This window comes from Tenrec ecaudatus, chromosome 10 (genome assembly GCF_050624435.1).
Source record: "Tenrec ecaudatus isolate mTenEca1 chromosome 10, mTenEca1.hap1, whole genome shotgun sequence".
NCBI lineage: Eukaryota > Metazoa > Chordata > Mammalia > Afrosoricida > Tenrecidae > Tenrec > Tenrec ecaudatus.
The window spans coordinates 157,140,035-157,155,531 of NC_134539.1; the positions used below are offsets into that span (position 1 = coordinate 157,140,035).

General features: G+C 42.4%; 1 protein-coding gene across 1 annotated transcript in view; it reads left to right on the forward strand.

Annotated features, from left to right (window-relative positions):
* Positions 1–15,497, forward strand: part of LOC142460104 (E3 ubiquitin-protein ligase RNF213-like) — a 142,348-nt gene that overhangs the window by 102,350 nt on the left and 24,501 nt on the right. Inside the window, exons 45-50 of the mRNA XM_075562325.1 lie at positions 8,260–8,473; positions 8,703–8,893; positions 9,309–9,317; positions 9,678–9,800; positions 13,415–13,525; positions 14,959–15,198. Of these exons, the coding sequence (XP_075418440.1) occupies positions 8,260–8,473; positions 8,703–8,893; positions 9,309–9,317; positions 9,678–9,800; positions 13,415–13,525; positions 14,959–15,198 (888 nt within the window). The remainder of the gene's footprint in view (positions 1–8,259; positions 8,474–8,702; positions 8,894–9,308; positions 9,318–9,677; positions 9,801–13,414; positions 13,526–14,958; positions 15,199–15,497) is intronic.

The following is a 15,497-nucleotide window of genomic DNA, read 5'->3' on the forward strand; positions in this document are numbered from 1 at the left end:
ACCATACTTCTTTCAAGACAAATCAGTTTGTCCTTTTAGCAGTCCAAAATAGTTTTGACATTCTTCTCCAGCACCACAATTCAAAGGCATGATTCTTCTACAGTCTTGCTTATTCACTATCCCAATTCACATGCATATGAGGCAATTGAAAAGACCATGGCTTGGGTCTGGAGCACCTTAGACCTCAAACTTATGCTTTTCAATACTCTAAAGAGGCCTTGTGCAGAGGCACATTTACCAGTCCTTTGATCTTTTGACTGCTGCTTCCATGAGCATTGATTGATTGTGGATCCAAGCAAGACAAAATCCTTGACTACTTCAATCTTTTCTCCATTTATCTTGATGTTACCTATTCCTCCAGTTGTGAACATTTTGATTTTCTTTACATTGAGTTGTAATACATACTGAAGGCTACAATCCTTGATCTTTATCAGCAAGTGTTTCAAGTCCTCCTCACTTTCAGCAAGCAAGGTTATGACATTTGCATATCACAGATTGTTAGTAAGCCTTCCTCCAATCCTGACGCTATATCATTCTTCATATAATCCAGCTTCTCTGATGATTTGGTCACCAATCAGATTGCATAAGTATTGTGAGAAGAGACAACCCTGTTAAACCAGTGCTGCATTCCCCTGTACCATGTGTACAACTTCCACATGAGCACAATAAGTGTCCTGGGATTTCCATTTTTCTCAAAGCGATCCACTGTCGAATGTCATTGAATAGTCAATAAAACAGAAGTAGATATCTTTCTGGTATTCTCTGCTTTCAGTCATGATCCATTAGACATCAGCAAGTGATATCCCTTGTTTCACATCCTCTTCTGAATCCAGTCTGAACCTCTGGCAGCCCCTTGTCATGTATAATTGCAACCATCGTTGGACGATTTTCAGCAAAATTTACTTGCATGTGATATTAATGATTTTTCTATAATTTGAGCATTCTTTTGGGTCACTTTTCTTTTGAATGGGTACATATATGCATCTCTTCCAGTCAGCTGACCAAGTACCTGTTTTCTAAATTTCCTGGCAAAGACAAGTGTGTGCTTCCAGTGCTTCATCAGCCTATTGAAACATTTCAACTGGTGTCTATCAATTCCTGGAGCCATATTTCTGGCTAATACTTTCATCACAGCTTGAACTTCTTCCTTCAAGAGCTAAGCTCCATTGGTTCTTGCTCACATGCTTCCTCCTGAGATGGTGGGCTGTCGACTAGTTCTTTTGGTATAGTGACTGCATTCTTTCCATCTTTTTTTAATGCTTTCTGCATCTTTCAAAATTGCAACTCAGGCCTTGAATTTTTTCTTGAGTTCTTTCAGTTTACGATATGCTGAGCAAGACTTTCCTTTTTTGTTTTCTAAGCCTTTGCTCATTTCATTATTTATTTTGTCTTGAGTAGCCTTTTGAAATTTTTTGTTCAGCTCTTTAACATCATTGTTTCTTCCATTTGCTTTAGCTACTCTGCAATTAAGAGCAAATGTCAGAGTCTCTTCTGACATCCACTTTGAACTTTTTTCTTTCCTGTTTTTTTTATTCATTTTATTGGAGGCTCTTACAGCTCTTACCACAAAAGTCAAGTACATATGTTGCCATCATCATTTTCAAAATATTTTATTTCTACTTGAGCCCTTGGTATCAGCTCATTTTTCCCTCCCTCCATGAACCCTTGATAACTTATAAAAAATTTTTTCATGTCTTACACTAACCAATGTCTCCTTTCACCCACTTTTATGTTGTCCATCCCCCTGGGAAGGGATTATATGTAATCATTGTGATTAGTTTCCCCTTTCTCACCCCACCTTCCCCTTACCATCCTGGTATCATTACTCTTTTTTTAAATTAATTTTAACAATTTATTAGGGGCTCATACAATTCTTATCACAGTTCATACATATACATACATCAATTGTATAAAGCACATCTGTACAGTCTTTGCCCTAATCATTTTTTTCTCCTCTTTTCTTTTTTTACATTTTATTAGGGACTCATACAACTCTTATCACCATCCATACATATACATACATCAATTGTATAAAGCACATCCATACATTCCCTGCCCCAATCATTCTCAAAGCATTTGCTCTCCACTTAAGCCCCTTGCATCAGGTCCTCTTTTTTTTGCCCTCCCTCCCCTTTCCCCCCTCCCTCATGTGCCCTTGGTAATTTATACCTCGTTATTTTGTCATATCTTGCCCTATCCGGAGTCTCCCTTCCCCCCTTCTCTGCTGTCCCTCTCCCAGGGAAGAGGTCACATGTGGATCCTTGTAATCAGTTCCCCCTTTCCAACCCACTCACCCTCCACTCTCCCAGCATCGCCCCTCACACCCTTGGTCCTGAAGGTATCATCCACCCTGGATTCCCTGTACCTCCAGCCCTCATATGTACCAGTGTACAGCCTCTGTCCTATCAAGCCCTGCAAGGTAGAATTCGGATCATGGTAGTTGGGGGGAGGAAGCATCCAGGATCTGGGGGAAAGCTGTGTTCTTCATCGGTACTACCTCGCACCCTAATTAACCCATCTCCTCTCCTAAACGCCTCTATGAGGGGATCTCCATTGGCCGACACTTGGGCCTTGGGTCTCCACTCTGCACTTCCCCCTTCATTTAATATGGTGTATATATATATACATATACATATACATATACACATATATACACATACATACACACACTTATATCGTTGTTTGTTTGTTTTTTTGCATGATGCCTTATACCTGGTCCCTTGGCACCTCGTGATCGCACTGGCCGGTGTGCTTCTTCCATGTGGGCTTTTTTGCTTCTGAGCTTGATGGCCGCTTGTTCACCTTCAAACCTTTAAGACCCCAGACACTATCTCTTTTGATAGCGGGGCACCATCAGCTTTCTTCACCACATTTGCTTATGCACCCATTTGTCTTCAGCGGGTATCGCTACTCTTATTATTGGTCTTGGGTTTATCTTTTCTGGATTCCCTGTGTTTGGAGCTCTTATCTGTACCAGTGTACATGCTCTGGTCTAGCTAGATTTGTAAGGTCAAATTGGGGTCATGATAGTAGGGAGGCGGAAGCATTAAAAAACTAGAGGGAAAAGCCCACATGAAGGGCCCCTACTCAAGTACTCCCTCAACACAAGAACACTTTGTTCTAATAATTCAGCAGTCTGAGAGGCTCACCTTCCTGGCACAATTGCTGAAAGCAAGAGGTGCACAAGCAAATGTGGTGAAGAAAGCTGATGGTGCCCAGCTATCAAAAGATATAGCGGCTCATTGGACGAGAGGGAAAGGGGGTGGGGGAGTGGGATAAAAAAAAAGATATAGCATCTGGGGTCTTAAAGGCCTGAAGATAAACAAACAGCTATCTAGCTGAAAAACAACAAAACCCACATGAAAGAAGCACACCAGCCTATCCCAACACAATCCCTGAAGACAAAGTGGGTGTATAAGTAAATGTGGTGAAGAAAGCTGATAGTGCCCAGCTATCAAAAGATATAGAGTCGGGGGTCCTATAGGCTTGAAGATAAACAAGCAGCCATCTAACTGAGAAACAACAACACCCACATGGAAAAAGCACACCAGCCTGTGAGATCACAAGGCATCGAAGGAATCAGGTATCAGGCATCAAAGACCAAAAACTCATAGCATTGTGAATGAGGGGCAGTGCGGAGTGGGGATCCAGGCCCATCTGTGGGCAGTTACACATCAACTTGAAGAAGGGCCGTGGCCTCAGAAACCCACAGGGGCAGTTCTGCTCAGGGCAATTATATTCTGTCTTAACAGATCACTACTAATCAGATGGCAGTGAGTTTGATTTTTTTTGGAAAGGCTTCATTACAGATACCTTTTATTCAACAACAGAAATGGTGATGACACAACACATGCACCTCCCCATATGGAACACACCGGAATCTAACTGATCCATCTGGGGGCAGAGACACTGGAGAAGCACTCAACAACATCAGTCAAAGCAAGGCCAAAGGACAACTGCATATAGACCATCAGTTGTTCACCTGCAAGTTCAGGTTGACGCTCAAGAAGGAAAGACCAGGCAATCAGCATCCAAAGGTCCGAGACAGGAAAGCCCTGGAGAAGGTAGATCTCTGACCCGTGTGGGGGTGGCACGAGTAGAATCAACTGGAAAGCAGCTTGAGATGTCTTCACATTCAGGGTTCAAGCCAAACTACATGACTTGCTCTCCCAAAAATATACCATACTTTTCCTACCTCTGAGTCTTTTTTATATACTTCCTTACAGCCAGTGGAATGCTTCTCCCTACCATAGCCATCTGAAGGGCTCATATCCATCTTCCAAAACCCAACATTCATATTGCCTCTCCTGCAAAGCCTCTTTTCGCATCCCAAGCAGAGTTTACGGCTCCTTTGAGACACTGTTCTGACTTGTACAACCCAATGTACAGAATGGAACATTACCTGGTCCGGTATCATCCTAACCATTGTTACTATGTTTAAGGTCATTGTCAATCCATCCCATCAAGGGTCTTCCTCGTTTTCACTGACCCTTAGCTTTACCAGACATGATGCCTTTTTCCATGGACTAGTCTCTTGTGATAACGTATCCATTGTGATAACATATCCAGAGTACATGAGACGAAATCTTGCCATCCTCACTTCTAAGGAGCATTCTGACCATTACCATAGAACAGTGTGAAAAGAGGAGAGAGGATTACAATGATATATTTTTAAGTAATGATTTGTAATGACTAATGTTTAATGGTTACCTAAAAATGGAAGAAAGAGAGGATTGGAGGGCACAAGGATGGAAGCTTGCTTTGTAGATCTTACTTTAGAATCATAAATATTTTCCATAATTATTAAGATAAAATTAAATCCTGAAGTCAAAATGTAAATGAAACAAATGAAAAAAAATAATCCCTGTCTGCTCCATTAAAATCATTTCTAATATTAAAAAAAAGGGGCCGTGGGGAGGAGACCAGCCAGTCAGAGTATAGTATAGCATTGATGAAACATACAATTTTCCTCTAGTTCTTGAATGCTTTCTACCTTACAAATCCAGCTGGACCCGAGGTTGTACACTGGTACAGATAGGAACTGTAAACACAGGGAATCCAGGACAGATGAACCCTTTGGGACCATTGGTGAGAGTGGCAATACCGAGAGGGTGGAAGGAAGATGATAAGAGAAAGGGGGAACCGATTACAAGGATCTACATATAACCTCCTCCCTGGGGGACAGACAGCAGAGAAGTGGGCGAAGGGAGACATCGGATGGTGTAAGATATGACAAAATAATAATAATTTATAAATTATCAAGGGTTCATGGGAGAGGGGGGATGAGAAGGGGGGAAGTAAGGAGCTGATACCAAGGGCTCAAGTAGAAAGCAAATGTTTTGAGAATGATGAGGGAAACAAATGTACAAAAGTGCTTGACACATGGATGGATGTATGGATAGTGATATGAGTTGTATAAGCCCCCAATAAAATGATTTTTTGAAAAAAAGAAAAGAAAAAGCCCACATGGATGAAGCACACCAGCCTGTATGATCATGAGATGTTGATGGGATCAGGTATCAGGCATCTAAGACCCAGAACAAAATCATACCAGTGTGAACAGGGGGATGAGGGTGGAGTGGAGATCCAAAGCCCATCTATAAACAATTGGACATCCCCTTACAGAAGGGTCACAAGGAAGAGACAAACCAGTCTGGGTGTAGTATAGCACCTATGAATCACATAACTTTCCTCTAGTTCTTTAATACTTTCTGCCCACCATTATCATGACCTCAATTCTACCTTACAAATCAGATTAGACCAGAACACACATACTGCTATGGATAAGAGCCCACAACACAGGGAATCCAAGATAGATACCCCTCGGGGCCAATAATGAGAACAGAGCTACCAGGATGATAAGGGGAAGGTGGGGGGAGAAAGGGAGAATCGATCACAAGGATTAACATCTAACCCCCTCCCAGGGGTATGAACAACAGAAAGTGGGTAGAGGGTGATAAAGGACGATGTAAGTATGAAAATAATAATCTATAACTTATCAAGGGTTCATGAGGGAGGGAGGGTGAGGGGGAAATGAGCTGATACCAAGGGCTCAAGTAGAAAGAAAATGCTTTCAAAATGATGGCAACAAATGTACATATGTTCTTGACACAATGGATGTATGTATGGATTCTGATATGAATTGTACGAGCCCCCAATAAAATGATTTTTTTAAGAGATGTAACAGCCTCCAATAAAAGTATTTAATTTTAAAAAAGAACTAGAGGAAAGTCGTGTGTTTAATCGGTGCTATACTGCACCCTGACTGGCTCCTCTCTTCCTTGTGACCCTTCTGAAAGGGGATGTCCAATTGCACATTGGTATGATTTTGTTCTGGGTCTTAGATGCCTGGTACCTGTCCCCATCAACACCTCATGATCACACAGGCCAATGTGCTTCTTCCATGTGGGCTTTGTTGCTTCTCAGCTAGATTGCCACTTATTTATCTTCAAGCTTATAAAACCCCAGATGAAATATCTTTTGATAGGCAATATCAGCTTTCTTCACCACATTTGCTTATGCACCCATTTTGTCTTCAGTGATCGTGTAGAAAAAGTGAGCATCACAGAATGCTGGGGTATTAGAACTCAGTGATCTTATGTTGAGGGAGCACTTGAGTAGAGGCTCTATGTCCATCTGCTACCTTAATACGTAACATATAAATATATGTACATAGATCAATTTCCCTATCGTTATATATATTTATATATGTAAATGCCTGTATTTAGACCTATATAAATGTCCTTTGCTTCCTAGTTCTTTCCTCTTAAGGACCTTTTGATTCCTTCATGAGTGATGGTCTTGACATCCTCCCAGAGCTCATCGGGTCTTCTCTCATTGGTATTCAATATGTCAAATCTGTTCTTGAGATGTTCTCGACATTTAGGTGGGGTAAACTCAAGGTTGTAATTTGGCTCTTGTGATCTTGTTTTAATTTTCTACTTTATCCTGAACTTAAATATGAGCAATTGATGGTCTATTCCACAGTCAGCCCCTGGCCTGGTTTTACTTGCTGATATTGAACTTCTCTACTGTCTTGTACCACAGATGTAGTCAGTTTGATTTCTGTGTATTCGATCTGGAAAAGTTCATATGTATAGTCACTTTTTGTATTGTTGAAAAATGGGTATTTGACTATGAACAAGTTACTGATTTTGCAAAATTCTATCATGCGAACTCCAGCTTTGTTTTTATCACCAAAGTCTTTTTCCACCAAATTCCAAATTTCAATAGCCAATAATTTTCAGTGCATCTAGGTTGCATGTTGGGTCAATTTCCAACTGAAGTGATTGACAGAATTCTTCAATTTCTCCATCACTAGATTTTGTGGTTGGTGCATAAGTTTGAATAATAATTGTATTAATTGGATTTCCTTGAAGGTAGACAGACATATTCCTATCACAGGCACCTTGGTACTTCATGATTGATTTTGAAATGTCCTTTTTGACAATAAATTCCAGGCCATTCCTCTTGATTATGTTATCCCAAGCATAGTAAGTCAGATGATTTTATGATTCAAAATAGCCAATACCAGTCCATTTCTGCTCAATCATGCCCATGAGATCAGTTTGCTTTGTTTTGTTTTCGGTTTTTATGCATTCTATTTCATTTTTTGACTCCCAGTTTTCCCCAACTTCTACTTTGCACATTCCAAGTTCCAATCCTTAGCAGATTTTTGCAATACCCCATCATCAAGTGACGATCCCTATGGCTTCACTTCTACAGGCTTTACCCATATCATGTCACCACAGTTGACTCCACTTTGAGAAATCAGCTCCTCCTCTGTCACCATTTGAATGCCCTCAGCCCTAGGGGCTCATCCTCCAGCACTACCTCCGACAATGTTCATTTTACCTTTGGTATCGGACAATGTTTCAAAGCTTCTCAGTGGTAGCTTCCTCCAAAGGGGGGAGCCAAGTACTTCTTTGTTGTCTGTTCTTAGTCTGGAAGCGTCACTGGAACCTGCTCACTTTGGGTGATCCTGCTGTCATTTGAAATACACCAGTGACATAGCTTACAGCATCATAGGAACACATAAGCGACCACAGTACGACAAATGACAGCCAGGGGTAGATGAATACAATTTGGTTTTACAAGATATTTTCCTTGTGGACTTTCTTTCCCTTCTTTCTTGCTCAAACCTCCAACCATGAGCATCTATTCTCTATCCTTCCTTTACTCGCCATGGAGGCAATGTTAGAAGGTTGAGGACTTTCATATGAAAAAGAATAATATCCTTTCTCACTCTCCATTCCCTAGGATTCAATACATGAGAAAACTAGTGCTTTCTCCGAAAAGGAGGAACTGAACTACCTACGAGAGGAAGGCCATTTCCTGAGGACTTACTTCCCATCAAGACACGGCACAGAGCCTGCTAAGGAGGCTTCCATTGAATACCTGCAGGAGATGGCACGAGTGCGCCTCTGTCTAGACAGGGCTTCTGACTTCCTCTTTGAACTTCACGCAGGCTCAGGCAAGTCTTGCTCCACCTTGGGCAAAAGACCCCATTGCTTAGGAAGCAGAATATAGGAAACTTGTTCTTAAAAGAAGATTGCCCCTTACTCTGACCTCTCTCTTCTGGATTGCTTTTGCTGTGACTAAGGCGGCCTCCCCATACCCTTGAGCAGCTCCGTGTCCAGGACCTTGGCGAATGCTCAATCTCAGTCACCTGCACTCACCCACTCTCTCTCTGCCCTCTCCAGAGATTGCTGAAGAAAAGCAGCATTATCTGCAGCACGTGGAGCACTTCTGTTCCCAAGCCAAGAACGACTGGTTCCGGGTATACTTGGTGAGGAGGCTCACAAGCCAACACACAATGGAGTTTGTGCAGAACCTCGCCCAACGGGGCCACCCGGCCCAGTGGGTGTTCCCCAAGGAAGTCATTACACAGCAGGTGAGCAGGGCTGCCCCAGAGCCTCACCCACCACCGCCCAGGAGGTGGTGCTGCAGTTCCTTCCTTCCTCCCCATGCTCACTTTCTCCCTTAAGCAGTAGGGAGGCAGGAGAGGCCTGGCCTGGCCCTTCTCTGTACTTCACTGAATCTGACACAGCGTGCGATCTCTAGACTGTCTGCCATCGTGAAAAGATGTGTGTGCCTGCGGGGTTGGTAGGTGTGTGCCTGGGTTTCTGGCTTTGTCGTCTACCTCTCCCTGATCAAGTGAGACACTGGGGAACTGAATCAAAGAATCTTTGTGGGGCCTTTGCTTTGTTCTGATGGAAAGTAATACCCCAGCAGGATCTGCTCTGTTGGCCTTTGACAGGTGGGAGGGGAAACAATAAGAACCAAGAACAGCAATAAGCTTGGCCCAGGGTCTACAAGTGGCCTTCCCCGGGGCTCCGGAATGAAGAAAACCTGGCTGTCCTGGGTTACAGAACCAGCAGTAAAAACATGGATATTTTATTTTCTCTGGGACTGAACAGCTGCTCTCTGGTGCAATCCTTAATAAAGGAAAGTAGCTGCAAGATCAGCAAGGCCTTCTCGCCAGATTTCCCCCCACTTCTCCCTAGATTTCCCCCCACTTCTCCCTCTACTTATTGAGAAGGAAGCTCTTCCCAAAGACTGCACAGGGACCACCAGCTCAGCCTCCTTGAAATTCCTCATGGTTACCTGGCTCCTTTCCCTCTAGAAACAGTTCTCTGAAACACTTCCCCCTTCCCTGATTGAACACTATGTTACAGGAGGACTCTCCAGGCCAGCTGGACCGATTCCTTGTGTACGGTGATGGATACAAGACTCTTCGTGATGCGGTGGGCAGAGCCATCCTGGAGTGCAATCCCAAGGGCATGGCAGCTGCTCTGGAGGTAGGGCGGCTCCAGGTTTCTCTGGGGCACAAGACAGCCCCTACTCAGGGTCCACATCTGCCTGTGTTTCTGACTGCGGCTGCAGTGGAAATAGAAAAGAGCAGAGACCCACACAGTAGCACTCTACGTGCTGTCACATGCCCGTGACCACCACAGGTGTAGTGGACAGTGCTGGGAACCTACTCACTGAAACAAACAAGGCAGCAACAGCAGTTGAGTTGCTGGATGGACAGATTTACTGTTTTGCTGGTGGGCCAAGGCCACCAGGCCTTTTGGATCTGCACATGCCCATTACTTCCTGTGGGACCCTGCAGAAAATTACTTCCTCCATGCTTGTGTAGGTTCATTATTCTTGAACACAGGCTCAATGCGTGCTTCATCTAATAAAGCTGCAGGGCTTTCAGATTTATCTTTAGAGCGTTCACGCCGACTTCCTTTTGAGACCCTGTGGCCCGGGCATTTTGCTGGCAAGAGGGGAGATAGAAATCCTCTTCCTGCTCAGGAAAAGTGTACACAGGTAGTGTGTTCTTCAGAAACAGGGCAAATGGTACTTCTGACACAGCTAACTGAAAAATATACTTTTAGGGAACGGTGCATATTGCAGCGCAGGGTCCCAGGGTCTGAGGATGTAGTGGTGATGGACTAATGAAGACTCTGTCAGCAGCACACTACACTGGCAGTCATGTGTCCATGATTTCCACAGTCATAGTAGACAGTCGGGGAACTAGTCGCTGAAACAGAGCAGCAACAACAGATGAGCTAGGCTGACAGAATAACTATTCTGCTGACAGGCAAATGTCATAAGCAGTTCCTTTTTTCCCTACATGCCCATTACTTCCTGTGTAAGACTCTGTTGAAGAATTACTTCCTCCATGCCTGTGTATGTTCATGATTCATGTATATATGCTCGTGGCATGTATACTTTCATAAAGATTCTGGGTGTTCAAACCTAATCTTTTTTTTAATAAATCATTTTATTGGGGCTCATACAAATCTTTTTTTTCTTTTTTTACATTTTATTAGGGGCTCATACAACTCTTATCACAATCCACACTTATACATACATCCATTGTATAAAGCACATCCATACATTCTTTGCCCTAATCACTCTCAAAGCATTTGCTTTCCACTTAAGCCCTCTGCATCAGGTCCTCTTTTTTTCCCCCTCCCTCCCCGCTCCCCCCGGGGCTCATACAAATCTTATCACAATCCATACATACATCAATTGAGTAAAGCACCCTTATACATTCGTTGCCCTCATCATTCTCAAAATTCGCCATCCACTTGGGTTCCTGGAATCAGCTAATTTTCCTTTTTTCCCTCCCCCTCCCTCCCCGTTCCCCCCTCCCTCGTGAACCCTTAATAATTTATATGTAATAATTTTATCTTATCTTACACTGCCCGGCGTCTCCCCTCACTCACCTTCCTGTTGCCCATGCCCCAGAGAGGAGGTTACATGTAGATCCCCGAGATCGGTTCTCCCTTTCTACACCCCCTTCCCTCCCAGTGTTGCCACTCTCATCACTGGTCCTGAGGGGATCATCCGCCTTGGCTTCCCTGTGTTTCCAGTTCCCATCTGTACCAGTGTACCTCCTTAAAGAGGTAGTTTGTAAGAGAGTATCCAGTACAGTCTGTCATTTGATTTCTTGACTATGAGTTATGTTTATTGTGCCAACCTGGTCAATAGGAACGTGTGGGGTTAATCAGGTCACAGTTTGATTGAAGAGCAAAGAGATAAATGGCTCTTCAAGGCCCACCCCCTCTCTCCTGCTCTCTGGTAATTAGAGTGTGCTGCTGCTTTAGCTGGTTCTCTGCCTCAACCTGTGAGCTACACTACCTGTGGGCCAGGTCAACCTGTGGCTTCTGTAGCTAGGCAGGGGTCCTCAAACTACAGCCCGCAGGCCACATGCAACCCGCTGGGTGTTTTTGTCCCATTTTTTTTACTTCAAAATAAGATATGTGCAGTGTGCATAGGAATTTGTTCATAGCTTTTTCAAAAACTATAGTCCAGCCCTCCAACGGGTTAGAGGGACAGTGAACTGGCCCCCTGTTTAAAAAGTTTGAGGACCCCTGAGCTAGAGCTTGAGAGTACTTCCAGACCTGCTTCACCATGCTGCTTGTACATACACTGAATTTGAGACTGGTGAATCCTGTCGCCTTCCATTACTTGCTTTTGATATCTCATCCACGCCTGCTTTGCTAAAACTCCTGAGCTACTGACACTTGGTGACTCACTCTGCTGCTTGCTGTCTGTGGGCAGGCTCTGCTTGTCTTGCCCAAGGGAGGACTCCGCTATCTGCTTCCTTGACCTTGGACCCAGCAGTATATTAACTGTTCCATGGAAGTGAGTTGAACTGAACCCTCTACACTGCTGTGTGGACTAATTAGTTGTTATATTCCTTCTCACTGTATAAACCTATCCTCTTATTATATGTATATTATATATATGTATTACATATATAATCACAAGTGTCCTGGTTTTGTTTCTCGAGAGAACCCTGCCTACTGTTTCCATGAACACTGATTATATCCAAAATGAACATAATTGACAATTTCTTTTTGGGAGAGGTTAAAATGATACAGTTTATTGGTTCTGTTGTAAAGAATTTTTGTTTTACGTTGAGGTGTAATACACACTAAAGGCTGTAGTCTTTGATCAACAATAAGTACGTCATTTCAAGTCCTTGTTATTTTCAGCAAGCATGATTGTAAGATATGAATATTGTAGGGGTTGATAGAGTCCCCCAATCCTGAGGCTACCTTCTTCTTAGAGTAGAGGCCAGCTTCTCGGATAATTTACTAAGGATGGCTAAAGGACACAATGCTAAATCACTCAGTATCTCCTTGTTCTGTGTGAATAGGAACAGGTTCCCATGAGCAAGATTTAAGTGTTCTGGAATTCTATTTTTTCTCAGTGTTATCCATAGTTTGTTGTGATCCACACAGCTGAATATCTTTGTATAGTCAATAAAATACAAGCAAACATCTTCTAGTATTATCTGATTTCAGTCAAGATTTAAGCAATGCTGTCCCTTGTTCCACATCCTCTTCTAAATCTGTTATGTATTTCTGGCAGCTCCTTATTGATGTACTTCTACAACTGCTTATTAATTACCAGCAGGTCACTTTTTGTTGGAATGGGCACAAATATGAAACTCTTACAGTTGGTTGACCGAGTAGCTGTTTTCCAAGTTTCTTCGCATAGATGAGTGAAGGACTACAATACTGAAGTAATTTGCTGCCAAATTTGATTGGTATTCCATCAATACCTGGAGCCCTATTTTTCACCAATAACTCCAGTATATCTTAGACTTCTTCCTTCAATACCATCAGTTGCTGATTGTGTGCTACATTTTGAACTTGTTGAATTTCTGTCATAACCACCTAATAAGTATGCTTTGAGGTTAGGGTAAGAATATTAAATGAACCTTGTAATCCAAGAGATGTTTGTAAGAAGGTTCTGAAGAACAGGCCTGAGAGACCCAGGGCTTTTGGAAAGGCTCCTTTACACTGTTATATGGCTTGGGGATTGATCCATATTCACATGTGTCACACAGAGTTCTAATTGACCTGTATTACTTTTAGAAACTCATGTAATTTATCTTTGAATTCAGACCTGTAGGGAACCTGAAATTCAACATGACGTCTACTTACTGCTGGCACTTTTCCAGGAAGTAACTGTTTTGTACAGATCCCCTAATGCAAGCCTCCACCCTAAGCCTGAGGTGAGTATCAACATTGGGGCTTATGCTCACAGTTTCATTATTTGGATGGACTTTTTTTGATAGTAGTAAAAGCTACAAATACACAGTTGCCTATAACTTCTTAAATATAGGATTTGGTATTTCCAACTATGTTAGGTAAAAAACTATCTTCTGTTAAATCAAGCTTTTATAATTAAAATCAAGAGCATAGGAACATAAAGTGATGTTTCTTAAAACATAATCTCAAAATTAGTGCTTAATTAAGTAGGTGCTGTTTTTATATGAAAATTCTCTTCTACATAGAACTTCTCCCAAAAATTGGTGATAATTAATATATTTGCATTGAAATTTTATGTCTATTTGATTTTTAAATGTATGGCTAACTTCAACTAACTCCACATGGAAGAAATTACCGCCTATGAGATCCAAGAATTTTAGGTAATAAATTCAAATCTGAAGGAAATACCAGTTATCAGAGCTTAAATTGGGAACACCTGATTTGCAGAAGACTGTGGATGATGGTGGAAGTCCAAAATCCATTTGCAGGGTCCCCACATGGATTGTCTCCCATGAATCCCCTCAGACCATAGTTGAGGGATGTGAACAGCCTCAGTATCATGCAGAAGAGCACTGTAAAGTCAAGTGTAGTTAGGTTAAAATGTACTATTTTATCATTTGATCTCCCTTTTGACCTATTGTAAAGTTGTTTCCGTTTTTAATATTTTCTGCTTTCTTTTTGATTGAGGTTTTTATATGTTTTGTCTAGTCATTGTTGCTGGTGTTTTGGTTGGTTTGCTTGCATGTTTGCTTGCTTTGTATGAATGCGTTTTGTTTCGTGTGATTTGCTGTAGAGAAAGTCCAGAATGAGTAGTGTAGAGCAGTAACTAGAGAGGGCATGGCAGGGAGAAAGCAGGGAAATGGGGAACTAGCTGCGACGAATGTGAGAAGAAAATATTCTGAAATTGATTGTAGTGATGATTGTACAATTCTTAGTATGACTGAATAATTAAATGGTATAGACGTGAAGTATGTGCCAATAACACTATTTAATAAATAAATAAAATATATAGCTAGCTATAGGAAAACCTTTGAATTCTTATAATATACTTTAATATATAAAATATTACAAGGATCTACATGTGACCTCCTCCCTGGGGGATGGACAACAGAAAAGGGGGTGAAGGGAGATGTCGGACAGGGCAAGATATAACAAAATAATAACTTATAAATTATCAAGGGCTCATGGGGGGGAGCAGGGAAGGAGGGGAAAAAAGAGGAACTGATGTCAGGGGCTTAGGTGGAGAGCAAATGCTGTGAAAATGATGAGGGTAAAGAATGTACAGATGTGCTTTACACAATTGATGTATGTATGGATTGTGATAAGAGTTGTATGAGTCCCTAATAAAATGTTTAAAATAAATATATATATATACATAAAACATTTTTACTGTCAGCAATGTGAAGCTGTGAACAGATTCATAGAAGACACCAAGACCCTTTCTCCTCAAGCTGGAAGTTTTGCAACAGCCCTGGTGGCCAACACTCTGCCACTGCTGACCACAGACACCCATGAAGGGGGTCTTGAAGTGACAGTAGCAGAGATGGCTGTCCATGCTGCAGCCATCCTTCTCTGTGTGCAGAACAAAGTCTTGGAACCCCTGAGGAACTTGGCCTTCTGCCCCGAACACATGACGGTAAGGCTTGGATGTGAATTATGTCGGCATTCCCAGTCAAAACGGCAGTCGTTTGTCACTTTCGAGACTGTGCATAAGCATGCAGACGCTGGACACCTTCCTTTTCTAGAGCAGTGGTTCTCAACCTTCCTAATCCCACAACCCTTTAATACAGTCCCTCAGGTTGTGGGGACCCCCTGCTATCAAATTATTTTTGTTGCTACTTCATCACCGTCACTTTGCTACTGTTATGAATCAGGTGACCCCTGTGAAAGGGTCGTTCGACCTCCAAAGCTTTTGAGGGCAGTGGGAAAGCAAAC